At 38.5% G+C, this 16,278-nt stretch overlaps 1 protein-coding gene across 1 annotated transcript in view; it reads left to right on the plus strand.

Moving 5' to 3' along the window:
- Nucleotides 1-2,771: 2,771 nt before the first annotated feature.
- Nucleotides 2,772-16,278, plus strand: part of SMYD3 (SET and MYND domain containing 3) — a 385,869-nt gene continuing 372,362 nt past the window's right edge. The window contains exons 1-2 of the mRNA XM_010562938.1: nucleotides 2,772-2,776; nucleotides 8,295-8,358. Coding sequence (XP_010561240.1) covers nucleotides 2,772-2,776; nucleotides 8,295-8,358 — 69 coding nt within the window. The remainder of the gene's footprint in view (nucleotides 2,777-8,294; nucleotides 8,359-16,278) is intronic.

Consider the following 16,278-nt stretch of genomic DNA (forward strand, 5'->3'; position numbering starts at 1 on the left):
ATTGTGTCAAAGTGGCTTTGCAGGGCAACCAGGTGTAGGAGACAATTTGCAGTAGTTACCTTGTGCTCTGGGAGCCAACTTTTGCTGTGTTTCTGCTTCAGTGCTCTCAGTGGGGGATAGCTGTGAGTTTCGTTGGGAGGATAATTACAGTATTTTCACACAACTGTTGATTTTTGTTGTGATGGCATTTGTTTTATTCATCGTGCATGTTGATAAAGCGTGTGTGTGTCTATATATATACACACTATGCGTATGTACATATATACACATATATAAACGTAAAAGGTATTTTATTCTAAAGCCAGTCTGTCTTCTAGAACAAAAAGGTACTGTTTTTGGAGATGCTGACTGCTTCTCCTGAACAACATTTGCAGTTAAAGGGCCTAGTACTACTGAAATTACTTGTAAAGTCTTTTCTTGGTTTTCAGTAGAGAGATCTTATATTTCCTTGCATAGGTTAGGATCAGCGGTAAATATTGAATGAAGTAGTAGAATTCAATGGTAAGATTACATTTCTTGCCAGTTTGAGGGCTGTATTTGTAGGTATTCTTATAAGTTCCTTCAGTAATTTTATTGGAAAGCACTGCATCTTAAGCTTTTTGTCAGTTATCAGCTTAATGGAGAGGTGTATAATTCTGTTCTTGGTTGTATCAGAATAAATACTGCACTTCTAGTGGCTCTATTTTCAGAAAATTAATGTGGGGGTTTTTTTTCAGTTTAACCGAAGGTGAATCATCTCTTTGTGGCTCTAGATAACTTTTCAGTTTCAGCAGAGAATCTTGCACCATTCTGTGAGTGTTGGGTATTTTTTTAAAATCCAATCTTTTTCAAAATAGTGCAAAGAAGTTTTAAAAAATAAACATTTTCTTATCAGAATTTAGCAATGCTGCTTTCACTGTATGAACACAGATTAGCTTCTACATGGGAGTAATATGAAAATCTACCCTTTGGATATCTTTTTATTGTTTTTCTAGCCTTGATTTTGGGTCCTGCAGCTCCCCAAAGAAGAAAAAGCTAAAAATCCAACATGTATTGTCAGAAAAGATGATACTGGAATGAAGAAATGACTGTAGACCATAACAAGGTTTTATTTAGAAATTGTTTTTAAAAATTTTCAGACTAGGTATTCTTCAGAAGAAAAATCAAGATGCAGAAAAAAATTATGGGAGATAATACCTGACACACAAAACCAGACAAAAAATACCATCCAGAACCTCCTGTCAGCTGAAGTTGTATGACCTAGCATGTCATTACCTATTCAGTGTATATTTTAAAACCAAATAAAGATAATACATATGTAAAAAACAATATTTGTAAATTCTAAACAGAACGGATGCCCATTCCAAGCAGAAGGATCCTCTCTCTCCCCTCATCTATTTGAATTCTGTGTTTTCCTTATAGAATGTATCCAGAAGTGTTTCAGGGTGTTAAGTACATGGCTGGGTGTAAAAAGAATTACAGAAAACAGCAGCAAACGTGGGCATTCAGGGTGGCACATGAAACTTCAGAAGCCAAGACTTAAGTTATGGGAAGTCATCCTGAATAACCTGTATTTTTGTTTGTGTTAGTAGGTGGTGTGCTTGGGAGTACAAATGCCTTAACTAAACTTTCATCACAGGCCAGATGCTTTGGTTATTCATGTTTTCTCCTTTTTTTTTTTTTTTTTTTTTTTAACCTGGACAATGCAATGCTACTTCTGCAGTTGTTCAGGAGGTATAAAGTAGATGATTAGTATATTTCAAAATAAAGTAGGTGTGTTTTTCATATATAAAAGGTCTTAGTTCTCACTTGAATAAGAGACTCTGATCATTGATGGTTAGCTGTAGTTCCTATCTTTTAACCCTAAATATTTGTCATTCTTGCTACTTCTCCCCGTGCTGCTGTTGGGTTAAAGATTAATTCATATACTTACTCAACACAATGAAGCATGCAAATGGAGAATATGGGAGATTTTTGCATGACTTTTAGGGACATAGATTTCAAAGGCTTCTGACCTGTTGTACTCTGGTTTGCCCAGACCCCGTGGGTTATGTGGGACCCAAGAGCAGTGTGCAGAAAAACCCAGCAGCCTTATTTCAGAGACCATGGGGCGCATGGAGGATGGCTTCTCCTCCACCAGCTGATGTGCAATTGCAGAGTGGGTCCAGCACCCTGGCAGGGGAGAAAGGGGGAAGCCCTGAGCCTGCGAAGCTGCCCCAAGTCAGCACCCAGGGCATTGGAGGGGTTGGGAACCCCTGCTGTAGGTATGGCTCGCTGGCTGTGGAGGGTTGTTGCTTGCCAAGGGCTTGGATTTGGGATGTTGCAGAGGCATACGCCCTGGGGTTGTTGCTGCCTGGCCCTCAGCACCCTTTGTCCTTGTCCCCAGAGCTGTGCTGTGGCTTTTGGTATGCTGAAGATGCCCCCCACCAGCAGTGTCTGGTGCCCACCTGGGTCAGGAGCGGAGTAACAGAGTAGCTGTGCCGCTACACTGTGTTATTCTTCTTCTGGGAAAGAGGTGAGGAAAGGAAGTTGTAGTTGCATTTAACATAACCCCTCTGCTCTCAAATCTACCAAATTTAAAATGGCTGTTATTTGCATCTTTATTATTAGAGGACAGAAGCATATTAATAAAATAATGAATGACATGTTTGCTTATTGTAGTTATTGATTGCTTTCACTTTGTGACAGGTCTGAAATGCACACACTTGAGAAAATCCAAGTAGGCTTCATGCACTTGACATGTTCGACTGAATTGCAAAGGTCTAAGAATTTGTTCAGGAAATTAGTTCAACATGGCGTATGTCTGAAAGAGCTGCTCTTTTGTTACATGTATTATAGTGCTGGATTATTAACTGAAAAACAATATCAATGACAAAAATGCAGCAGGGGATTTGTGTGAGATTGCCCTTTTTTCCTGCAAGCTGTGGCAGAAGCAGAAGTGTGAATAAACTGCATAGAAGGGAGTGTTGAGCACAGTCTGGTAATCAAATGTTCTGTTATATGTGACACTTACCTTGTGAGTGGGGCTGAAAGTCAAGTGCCCGCAATCAGCAGAGAAGTGTAGATGCATTTTCATTACAAATTAAGTAGTGTAATTGTATTTGCTTGGGTTTTGTTGTATTTTTTAAAATTATATTAGGCCCTTTCCTGGCAAACAGAAGTATTTCGTGATGTTTTTAAAAGGCTATGTTTTGTATGTTGTGAGGGCACAGGTGTGGCTCTGATAGGACCTGACAGTCCAGGCAAACCCTCGTCAACCTCTTCACTCTGATTCAGACTTGGCACGTTCTTAGGAGTTTAGCTATGCTTTTTCAGGCTGCCTCCTGTGCTGCCACTCATACTTGGAAGCAGCTTCCCATAGACCTGGCTGCCTTGCTGCTCATCGTCAGCCCCTCCTTACAGTGCTCTGGTCTTCTCGTACCTTTAACAAAAAGGAATTTTAAAAAAGCCAGAAAAAAAAAAAAGTTATTTTGCTGGGGACAGTGTGTATGCCACTTCCAGTTGAACTATCTTACTAGTTTTTTCCCTACCTCATAGGTTTTCTTTTGTTTCCTGTCCACATCATCCCCTTGGGACTTCTTCCACCCACCTATATATTCAGGTTTATTTTCTTCCCTTCTCAGTACACATTGGGAGAGCTTATTCTGTGAATGGTGTTTGTAGACAATAATGATGAAAAGATTTAGTAATATCCAAATTTCTCAGGGTAAAGATTCTTCACCTGACTGTAACACCATGGTAGAGGACAACTGACGACACCTGCCTAGTTTATTCTTGCGGATTTATTTTAGTACACTCTGTGATCCTCACTTGTGCTTGCTGTTTCATAAAGGGTTGTAGTCATTTGAAAAATCTTGTTGAAGCTGTATTGGAAAATTAATAATGTATTTTCAATTGCTGCATCTTTCTTTCCTTTTCTATTGCAGCAGAAACTTTTTCAGAGATTAAAGTATTACTGAATGCATTAGATCAAATTCTGTGCCTTTTCTCATCCATGAAATTAGTCACATTAGACGAGATGCAGTAGATACCTTGTGAGTAACCTGATACTGTCTCCAGATCATGTTTACAGGTAATGAGAAATGCATGGGAGTGTTTGACAGTGACTAAAATTGTTTCAGTAAAGCCTATAACATTAATAAAATATCGAGAAGGACAGGAATAAACTAGGCAAATTGTCTCACTTTTTAAAATGTTCTAAAATACATGAATGCTATATATATGAATACGTGAATTATATTCTTAAATTCTTTATATTCAGATTAAGTGTTTTAGATCATGCTGTTTTATGTTTATAATGTCATGTAGCAAGATTCATAGATGCTATAAATGTAAGGGATTTTTTTTAGTCCAAGAGGAAGGAGATGATTGGAAGAAAAGACAACAATTTCATCAGTAGCTTTACTATGCAGCTCTCTAACAGGTGTTCTACATCTGCTTGTCATTCAGAGAAACCCCAAAAGATGAATGGATAGTTCACTCATTATATGGTGCCAGCAGGGAGTCACCTTATTCAAATAATCTGACTGGTAGTGTCAGTTTGGCAAAATTCCAAGTTTTGAGTGATGGTCCTTAGATTTTTGTGTGTGTATGCATTTGTTACTGCAGCATCTTTAACGCTTAGGAACAAAGGATACAAAGGAAATAATCCTGTAAAGTATTGACACTCGGTGGGTGCTGAAGGAGTTTGATGCTTTGTGGTGACAGGTCCACTAATTGTTTTACAAAAGAATGAATACATGTTGGTGACTTAACACCAATGATTCCAGTAAATCCTGGCCTCTTGGAAAAATACCAAGAGGTATACCAAGGCAAGGTATGCTTGCAGTATATTAAGGTTGTTGGATCTAGCCTTCTAATGGAAGAATGAAATCTGTAAGAGAGACTTCTCCAATAGTTATGGGCATTCATTCATTTAAATTCTGGCTCCAGAAAGTTATAATTACTCTGCTTTGAGAATCTGTTTTACTTGTTGCTGCTGAGACTTTTTGGTACTTTAATGTGTATGGAACTAAAGTTGCAAATGCTCTGTTATTGAAGTCCTAACTCATTACTGTGTTTTGATGAATATAATTTATAACAAAAAAGTCTGCCTTCAAAACGGTTTTGCTCAGTCATTCTGCAGTAGGGTGAGCACTTGGTCACTCAGATAATACTCTATAATGGCAAGGAGAAGTTTGATAGAGGCTACTAGCATGGGTGTAGAATATTGAAGGAGGCATCCAGAAACAGAGAGGCTGAAAGCTCCTCCATGACCTCTCTGTGATTCTGTACAGCCATGTAAAACAGACCTGTAAAGAGCAACAGGGACATGCTGCAGAGTTCCTGTCTTGAGGGCTGCAGCTGTGCGTGTGGCGAGCTGATCTGCAAACCAAAGCTCTAGGCACTTGGCTTTCTTTTTTTGTTCTAGGTCAGTAGGCAGATTTTTAGTGGTAATGTTGCCTATTATGTTGTGAATGGTTCACTGGCAGACTCTGAAGATAATAAAGAGGTAGCTGAACAAGTTAAAGTTCTCGCAGTGTCTTCTTTCAGTAATTTGAAAGGTTTAGCTTCAGAAAAGTTTTAATCTATCCTGTTAATTATGAAATATCTAGAAAGGAGATGTAGATTTCTTATAAATGATTCTCTTATGTCCTTGATAAAATGTGCTGCTTAGTATTAAAAGATGTGTCAAAACTTGTCTTGGTGGGAAAGAATTTGTATGCATAGTTTATGAGCATGTATTTATACCAGGACTGCTTCTGATATCCAAACAGCATTTCCGCTTCTTTTTTTGTCTACAGTAATTATTCTGCTGGAGTGTATTTCTTCACAGAATTACTCTGATGTGAGCTTCTAGTCTAAAATGAGAAATATCTGCTCCTTTATCATAAGCTGGTTAAAGTTGTGTCATTGCTCAACCTTGAAAGTGAAACAGCTCTCCCCAGCTGGCAAAATGAAGATTTCACGCTTGTTTCTAACTCTGAATCATCATCAGGCATTGCACCTTAAAATCAAAAACCTATTGTGCATGTACAAGATTTTAGATTCTGTTTATAGGAATCCAACAGTTGCTAGTTTTTTTCAGTCTCCAGGGCTGGCTTTGCAGGTAGGAAGGTAAAGAAAGCACTAGCAAAACATGTGCTTTTATCTGAAATATTTCTAATTTATTTTTCTCCTGGTAGTTAGTAGGAGTGCCTATAAAATATTGTGCAGCAAAATAGTGATTTTTATGCAGTAGAAATGAAAAGATTGTTACTTGGTTGTAATGATCTGTACATAATGCTCCTCTTAACCTTTGACCAATGTAGCTATCTAAACTCCCCGAATGCTTATGAGTCCTAAGATAGTGCATAAGCTGTTATTTTTAATAATTCAAACATAGCAATACTTTGATATGTCAGCAAAATACCTTTTCCACTTGTGGGACTTGAAGGAAAGGAGACGTTGGTGTGTGCTAGAGGATGCTCCATGGTATTTCTGGTGTTCTGCCCCTACTCCTGATGGTTTTGGTGTCATGGCTGAAATCAGTGGGCTAAATTCATCATCCAGAAGTTCTAGATTGAAGTTTGTGGGCACGTTGGTGCTGTCCTTTTTGGATGTGGCCTTTGGAGAGGGTTCTACCATTTTGAAGTAACCCATAGAAATTAAAATTTGGGGACAACCGAGTGGTGTAAGTAAAAGAAGAAAGAAAGGTCATGTCACAAAGCACTTGAGCTGGGAATCTGAGTATATAGTATGCAGCCTCCAGGTTACTGACAGCAGTGGAGGAGTTTTCTTTTGGTGTCAGCAGAGACAGAGAATTACACCTTGTTTTAGTCACGTAAGTTGGGAGTGTGAGTGAAAAGAGCACACCTAGTACTGATGTGTAGACACCAGGAATCTTGCAAAGAAAGGTCCTTCATCTGATCACTTAAACTTGCCCTTTCAATTCGAAATGAGCTGTGTTAGGTGCTTAGTTATCTCCCAATTAAATTGGAAGGCTGAATTAATCTGTATAATAAGATTCGAGGCAGCTAAATGTAAAGCACTATAGCAATGCAAAGATTGCATTACTAGAATTTCCTTTTGAGGAGGAAAGTGGCATGACTGACACATACCTCCTTCCTTGCCTTGCAGAACGATGGAGAAGGGTTACTGAGGAGTAGCTCATGGTGACAGTTTCTTGGATGAAACTGAGCTGTGTTCAGCTGTGTGCAGCTCACAAGCTAACACTGGCGCCCAGTTAGGTGCCGTGCTTGGTTAAGCTCAGAGGGATGGCCAGGAAGAAGTTTGAGGAGAAGTAATAAGGATTATGCCGTCCTTACAGTCTAGTTAATTGTTATGTCTGTAATGTAACTCTCCTGCCTTCAGTTTTATCAACAACAACAAAAGATATATACTGTTTTCCCAGCCTAATGAATGCCCATAAAGCGTGTAAATAACTTTGCATGTTAAGAAATCAAAGTGAAAACTTCCCAGCGTTACCAGAAAAATGTAACATGTTCAGTATTTTCTGCAGGAAAATAAGAAGGGAGGGAAGCTTCGAAATCTATGTCTTGTTTCTACTCATCTGAAGTAACTCTCTTTGCTTGAACTTATGTATTTGAGGTGTAAGACTTGCTGTGTGTGTACTTTCACATTTAATATTTCCTTAGTGTCTAAAAATTTACAGAACTTCAGTGATGTTTTCTTAACTCATGTAACTGTAAACTAAGACAGCATCAGAAAATGGTACTAGAGTCAGGAGGTGCTTTTAACCTTTAGATTGTGATATATAGCTATGGTAGTTACCTTCTAGCTTTCACTGGATTTTTATCCCCTCCCCCACCAGTGAATTTGTATTTTGGTCTCACTGTCCACCAGTCAGAAGTATTTTCTTAGAGGAGCAATTTCTGCTGATGTGTCAATTTCAGACTCTGTTATAAAGTTATAATTTGATGTCACAACTGCAAGTTCACAGCAAGGTCTTTCTTGAGACAGTGACGCTTGCTTAATACAAGATTCAAGATAGATAACAAATAGATTAACTAGCTGTATTGCACAGCTCTAATTATGATGTTATTTACAAAATCAAACCCCTCAGGGTTATAGCTATATGGCAAAAAACCCCCATATTTGATATCTTTACTCCTGATCCAAAGTGACCCAGAGTTGCCAAGTAAAGGATTGTGAATATAGCTTTGAACGTAACCATGCACAATTTCTTCTTGCATAACAGTGCGTTTTAGACTACTCTTGTTTTTCAGATATTTTTCTTGCCTTGGGATATTCGAAAATTGCTAGTTATGCAAGAAGGATAAACAAAGCTCTGTTTGTATTTATAACTGGTTTTCTTTTTTTTTTTTTCTAAACAGGAATGAACATCTGCACAGATGCTCTCGGTGCAAGGTTGCTAAATACTGTGGTAAATCTTGTCAGGTAAGATGAAAAATAGCAGCTATAAAGGGTTGAAGAAAACAGGCATTTGAATACTTCATTTACAGGGTCTCCATGCGTTTTGCACATTGTCATACCTCCCCACTGCAATTTCTTATTTGTGGTTATGGACAGAGTGTGTAAACATGCTGCCTTGTTGTATTTGAGTATTTTTATAATTACAAATATGAGATTATAATTAGTGCAATAGACAAAACTAAGCTGAAATGTGTGGTCTTTGGCTGTGCTTGGTTAGAGGGGGAGGAATAATTCTGCAGCTTTGTTGGCTGTAGACTGAAGGCTCTAAGTCAATTTTGCAGTAAAACATTTTGTATTTCAGGAGTAATTTTTATCATGGCAAAGTATATATTCCATTTTTTTCAGAGGAAGTAAGGGTCAAGAATGTGCAGAGAAGAGGTGGCCTTGGACAAAACTGCATCTCTGAGGAGGTTTTTAAGAAGATGGAGCTAGGCTCTTCACAGTGGTGCATGGCAGGAGGACAAGGGACAACAGGCTTATGCTGAAAGAAGAGAGGTTCACATGGAATATAAGGAAAAATTGTTTCACCCTGAGGACAGCCAAGAGGTGGAACAAGCTGGCCAGGGTGTTGGTGTTATCTGCATGCTTTGTGGATTTCAAGACCCCTCTGTATAAAGCTCTGAGCTGGGTCTGACTCCAAAGCTGACCATGCTTTGCAACTAGAGATCTCTGTAGATCCCTTCCAACCTGAATTATCCTGTGATTTTATCCTATGAAAGAGTTCGTAAAGGTGTTCAGACTTAAAACCTTAGCTTTTATAATTGGGTTGTATTGTCACTTAAGCATGTGTGCAGAACTTGGCAGGACTTGGTACTGAGTAGACATGCAAGGGTAAATGACTGTGTAAGGTCTAATACAGCGGAGGACCAGGCACCTGAGGTTTTAACCATGAGGGTTGCTTTACAGAACCGTTGAATTTTTAAATGATTCTTCTTTGATTTGCATTGTGATTTCTGTGGTTTTTGGCTTGGTGTTTGTTTTTTGTTTTGGTTGTTTTGGTTTTTTTCTCCTGAATAGAGAAAAATGAAGAAAACCAACTAATGGTCAAAACAGACTGTAGTGGTACTCTGTTAAACGTATATGAATTTAACTTTTTAAATTAAGTCCTTGATGTTCAAATGATCTTTTTCACATATCGTGTGCTTCTATAAAAAATTCTGCCTTTATCTGCACTGTTATCAACATGCCAGAAACCCCTCCTTTTTGGGATTAAAACATATGGAGAGGAAAAAGAGGAAGATATGTCATTTTGATTCATTGTGTGGCAAATGTTTGCAATGTACATTAGGTACTTACTGTAGCATCAATAATAATGCCACAGGTAGATTTATTATGGGAGATCATAAGGAAAATATGACTGTGAAGAATATAAAAGACCAGAGTCTTTGCAAGGTAAGTGTTTTAAGGTGGTTTCGAGGATTCCCGAGAAGGTAAACACACACACACTGACTATAAGGGAGAAAAAGCAAGCATTTTACTAACTACACACATGCGTTATGCTAAGGATTATTTTACAAAGCAAAAAAAATTACAGCTATTAACGTACTGACCCAAGGAGTGTGAAGAAGATGAACCCTCCGTACATTCTGTATATTCTTGTGCTGTCTTGTGCCGTGAGCTCAGCCCAGCAGTCGGTATGTGCCAGCTTTACGTGGGTGTCCTCACGGAGGCAACGGTGACCTTGCCATACACCGGCCCACTGCTCTTTGGAAAACTCCGGTATTTTATACATTTGTGGAGGAACGGGTGTCGACGCTTGCGGCCAGTGAGTGTCAAAACACGCCTCGGTTGCAATATAGGGAGCTTATGGCACATGCGCCCGCTGGCCAGGCACGCTGCATGTGTCATAGCCATCCCGTCTGTTGTTGGTTCATGGGCTTTGTACATGTGGCATATTACCATAATCCATCAGTCATGTCCACTGTGCTCTAACCAATAGCAGGACTTTTGCAAGGTAAGCAAAATTATGTGTGGTGCCTTGTATTCCTCCATTATTGCATGTACTACCTCCCCTAACATTGCTCAACCTCCTTATCCCCATGGTCAGTATTTCAAACAATAGACAATAAACTGTCTGTTCCCTGTGCTGACTGTGTTTCTTAGTTATCTACTTCTTACTCAGTGTTCACGCACAGACCAAAATTCCATCTTTTAACCCTTCCATACACAGTAAGTTTAAAACAAATTATCTGCCAGGAGAGTTATTGGTAAAGCTGCTACTGGCAAATCTCTAATGTGAAATGAGACTGTGCTGGCACGGACCTGCACAAGCAAGTCTGCAAGATATAATGCAATACCCTGTTCCAGTTTAGGTGTAGTAGCAATGAAGGTAGGAAATGGGGCTTCCTCCTTGGGGAAAACAGTTACGTGAACGTGCTTCAGGTATTCACACTGGATAACCTGAAGCCATCTTGGGTATCTGCTTTGTGCTTCCAGCTCTAGGGTTCATGTGATGGAAGCCATCCACAGTTGTAGGTATTCATTTCAGCAAGACAGGCTACTGCTGCTAAAAGTAATCTGCACTTAAAATGCTGTGTATTTACTGTTGCATAATATCTTGAACTGTTAATATCAATAAATATTGAATTATTATATAGTATTCTGTGATATTAGGTAGCAATTGAGAATAACTGAAAAAATGTTATTTTCTAGTCAAAACAGTGAATTTATTGGGATAGGTGACTCAGGGCAGATGATCCAGATAAAACTGAGACCAGCCAGATCTGTTTGCTTTTGAGGACTGTCCTCTAATTCTTATTTCTTTTGATAAGCTAGCTAAACTACTGTGCAGCTGTGGTTTTATAGCAGCTGTTAGCAAAGCTCTCCTTGGCCAAGCCAAAGGCTTTGTGCTCTACTTTAGCCTCTGTAGCTTTAGTGCAATTCATTAATATGTGCACTTCTAATTAAACTAATTGCTGAACAAAATAAACAGCAGGGTATTGAATGAAATTGCAGTCTGCACATTTAAAAAAGTGAATATTGGCAGAACAGGACTATTTTAGTTTTATAAATACAGATAACTTTGAAATGCAAGTTGTGTGGTTGGATTTACAATTTATACTTAGTTGCAGAATGATTTGATTTTTTTTTTTATGTGTGTTAAATGAACCCTACAACTCAAAACACTTAGCTTAGGCTTAAAAACTCAGTTTTCTGGAGTTTTCTGGTTAATATATTAAATGAAATCAGAATTAATGTAAAAATCTGACTTAAAAAAAAAGATTAGTCTGAGTAGCTGAACTAGGTTTAGGATAAAGGTGGACTTTGTGAAGGAAACTTCAAAGTAAATGCAGTAGGGGATTTCTATGTTAGCATATGCCAAAATGAGCCATTTTAAAATCTGAAAATACCTTGTAAAAATCTTCATTTAATTTATAATGTCAGGTGGTTTAGAAAAATTGTCTTTGGGCTAACCTGTAGGAGAAGAAATACTCTTTTAAAAGATGTTTCCCTTTTTGGAACTTAATATGAGAATTATTATCCTTTAAGGACATCTGTGGTCAGAGACAGGAATCCTCAACAAAACTACATAGGAATTAGAATTTCTGGTTTGTAGAAATCTCCATAATGTCAATATTGAAAATTTCAAGTGAGTTCTGCCAAATTTCAAAATTTCCTCCCCCACCCCGACCATTTGAAGCAGTTTGCTTTCACTTTTACCACTTTAATTTGCTTCAAAAAATATTAGAAATGTGGGACTGGAAGTTAACAGAAGAGATCCTTTGGGCTGACCTTTTTCAACTGAATTCTGGTTTCAGGATTAAGTATATGTAGACCTTTTGCTTTTAAATGCTTTTTTCAGTTGGACTGCATTGACTTTTGCCCCTCTGACAATTCTCCGTGTAGCCCCTTTCCCACTTGTTGATGCCTAGTTTCCTGGAGCTGTCTCCTAGCAGTGTTACGTTGGCTGGGTGTCCCTCCAAACATAGAGTTACCACGTCTGCTGCTCCTCATAGTCACTGCTGTGATCTCCCCTGGCAATGTTTATTAATTTGGTGCATTCCATAGACTGGGGACCAGTGATATAGATGATAATCCCTGAAAAATGGGAGAGTCATTTCAGGCAAAATTCAGAATGTGCCATTATCAAACATTATTGAAAAGGCTTCATTTAAAAAAAAAAAACAAAAACCAAAAAAACAAAACCCAACAAAACTCAGACACATTTTGTAAAAATTTGAATGGTCCTTTGGAAATTACAAATTAGGTCTTTTTAACAAATTAAAACCTTCCAATGGAAAAATATTGCACTTGGAATTTTTTTTTTTTTTTTTTTTTTATGAGCTCTAGTCTTTAACTGCTTTTCAGTAGCATGTTAATCTGCAGGAAGCATTCATTTTTTGATCCTGCTTAGGAGACAAGGGAAACCTTAGTTTCATCTTTCATAGGGTTACGGGATGTTGGGAGACAGGGATAGTGTATGTCTGTGCAAGAATGTATGCACGTTGGCAAAACAGCTCAGCTGAAAATATGCAAGACCTCGCAGGCAGATGTGAGGGTCTTTGCCCGTGCCCTGAGTCAGCCTGGGTTGTCCAGTGAAACCGAGTGATGCATTGGTGTTGCTGTGGTGCTGGTTTGGGGGGGGGGGCAGACTCTCAATCTGCCACCAGTAAACAGCTATATGCTGCACTATCTCCCAAGCTGTGTAGGTGCTGACCCCTTCCACTTCAGTAAAGCCTGAGAAATTGAGCTTGAATGAGAGACAATGATTTGGGAGGAGGTAAAAGGAGGGATATCCTTTCTGAGTTACTAAGTGTAGTGAAGCCCAGAGGAGGAGGGATGAGTACTGCTCTGCACTGTTTACTTGTCTGTCTTTGCCTCCTTCTGACAGCATTAATTTCTTATAGGGGAAAAAAAAAAATCTGTTGCAAAATTGGAAGACCTTGTGTGGCGGGAAGGGAGAAGGGTTGTACCAGGTGGCCGTACCTCTGCACTATAGTATTTATACTCATGCTGGATACGGGATATAAAAACCTTGACTGAAAGCCAGGATACGCAGAGTTAAGAAAACCTCCCACTGAGAACTGTGGGACTAATAGAAGCCCACCAATATTGTTTAGAGATTGACTTTAAAAGTAGGTCTCTCAGGGTCACAAATCTTCATAGTTTCATGTTGTTCTGTAACTTGTACCCTTGTTTTCTGGGTAGTGAGAAGAAATATTGTTGATTTTCATTATATTTAATGCATTTGGAGCTTTTCCCCCTCTCCATGGCCAGTTGGGGGGGAAGTAAATGGCAGTCCCCGTTCCAGCGCTCCTTCTGCAGAGTCATCAGAATAATTCCTTTTTGACATCAGTTTCGGCTGAAGCGCTGTTTTGCGGAAGGTGTGTTTGAACTGTTCTCACGTGGGAATGCATCTCAAAGAAATGTGGCATATGATGCTGTGTGGTACTGCATATTTCATCTCATTAAGGCTTTATTGGTTGGGTAAGCTATTAATCATTTTGATGTCACCTCTAGCATGTTTAAAATTCTGTGCAACATTTATGTAGGGAAAAAAAATTGACATATAAAGGCTTACTCCAAAGAACAATTTTAGTTTAAGTGGGATAAAAATGCCAATATAATTATATTACACAGAATGATGTCTGGACATTTACAAGCATGACCTTGTTTCTTGTAGACAAGAATAATTCTATTCAGCACTAGATACTTAGCTTTTATTTGTCAGACAGCATGTGACATTAACTGTATTTGGATTAATGCCTTCTTGGTGTCATTTCTTCCCCTTGTAGAGTTATGGGTAAAGGAAATGAAATCACAAATCTCCGATGTATCTGAAAGAAATAAAAAGTCCAATTTATTATGTGTAAGCCAAAGGAAAAAAAAAAACCAAAACCAAACCTGAATGAAGTAGAATAAATGCTACTGGTGCTGAAATCTAGTTACCTGAAACAATTCCCCCACTTAAATGCAGCTTAAGAGAAAATTGTTTGATAGCCTTTGTAATCTTTATGACTAGCATGTCAGCATCTACAGGTGTGATGTACACTTGTACATATCACTGCCATTCCCTCTTTTTTTTATTGCTGAACATCTGATTTCTTTATATTAGACATTTTATCATTTTCTGTGTGGCAGTTACCTAACAGAAGCTGTTTTTCTGAGTTACATTTTTTTTTTTCCTTACTGCCTATCTATGAGAATGTCACCTTCAGAAGCCCTTGGTTATTCTGAGTTCTTGTCATTGTAGCAATTTTTTGTTGTGCCCTGTTGTTTCAATTTGCTTTTTAAAAGTATTTGAAACAGCTGGGTGACTTCAGACATATACTGTGAATATGTAAATAAAATGTGTAAATATGTACTATGTTAATGAGATGGGCTTGCAGTTTTTTTTTAAATTACAAACAATTTTCAGCTTGTAAAGACAGAAGGCAAAAAAAAAAAGGTTATCAGAAATTTACTGTCTCTTTCAACATGTTTCTTTAGCTGAAGACTCATTCTTTTTGCTCTTCCACACTGATTTGGGGGGGACAAGGAAAGGGGTGGGAAGACATATTTCAATATATAGCAGCTTTCCCTCACCTTCATCCTGTCTCTTCTCTGCTGTGGAAGTGTTAGTCTTTGTCTGCTACTCCAATAGAAATGGCCCATGAAACAAAAATTGCAGGTTCAGGTAGTACATGCAACTAGAATATTATTGGTTCCGTCTTCTATTTTGGTAAATTTTGGTTACAGCAACCATTCCTGGTCTGAATTGTGAAAATATCATCACCAGTCCTTCCAGCCATGGGCATTAATGCCTCATCCGCTCAGGGATCTTTGGGGACAGTTTTTGCACCATGGAAAACTTGACCATTGCTTTAGAGCAGCTGCGTTTTGGTGAAGGGGATGGACTCTGAAGGCCTCTGATTGCTAAGTGAACGCTTGCTTAGACTGTTGTGTATGTTGGCAGAATTAAGATAGTAGAGGAAATGTTAGCATCCCTTCAAGTTCTCTCCAATCTTGTGAAGAATGCAGTTCCATCTCTCTTTGCCACAATGAAATGGGAATAAGACCCCATTTATTTATCTAATAAAAGTTTCAGCTAGCTGTAATGGTGATACCAATTTGAATGAAGCTGATAATGCTATTTATAGCATGTTGCATAACGGTAAAGAAAATGGTTTTTATAGCAGGAACACGGGACAAAAAATGGTTTCTGTACATTTCTATCTTTACATTCTATTGTTCTATCTTTACATGTTCCTTTTGTGCATTAAAGGCTTTAGATACAATGTTCAAAAACATATGGTATGAACAATATTGCCAGACAGTAGCATGAAGCACACTGAAGTAAGGTTTGTATTGGCAAGGAACTGGAATGGGAACTTGACCATACAGTTTTTTTGTTTGTTTCTCTTAGGTTTTCTTAAAGGTAAAGTTAAATTCTGGAGTAGCATAATAGTGATAATGTTTTGTCCTGAACCTGCACTGCTGCAGATCCAGCGTCCATAGTATCAGTTACACAATTAATAACATTAGGGGAGGGAATGGTGTGTTGGGGTTGGTTTGAGTGGATAACCCAGCCTGTACCTTTCCACAACACTCACATTATAGCTGCAGTCTTAGGCTATGCTGGTAAAGTGTGTGTGTCGTGGTTTAACCCCAGCCAGCAACTAAGCACCACGCAGCTGCTCACTCACTCCCCCCACACCCAGTGGGATGGGGGAGAGATCGGGGAAAAAAAAGTAAAACTTGTGGGTTGAGATAAGATGAGTTTTATAGAACAGAAAGGAAGAAACTAATAACGATAAAAATAACAATATTAAAATGACAATAATAATAATAATAAAAGGATTGGAATATACAAAACAAGTGATGCACAGTGCAATTGCTCACCACTTGCTGATTGATGCCCAGTTAATTCCCAAGCAGCGATTTCCCCCCACCCCCTCACCCCCC

The sequence above is a fragment of the Haliaeetus leucocephalus genome, unplaced genomic scaffold (assembly GCF_000737465.1).
Source record: "Haliaeetus leucocephalus isolate CR32 unplaced genomic scaffold, Haliaeetus_leucocephalus-4.0 Scaffold162, whole genome shotgun sequence".
Classification (NCBI taxonomy): domain Eukaryota; kingdom Metazoa; phylum Chordata; class Aves; order Accipitriformes; family Accipitridae; genus Haliaeetus; species Haliaeetus leucocephalus.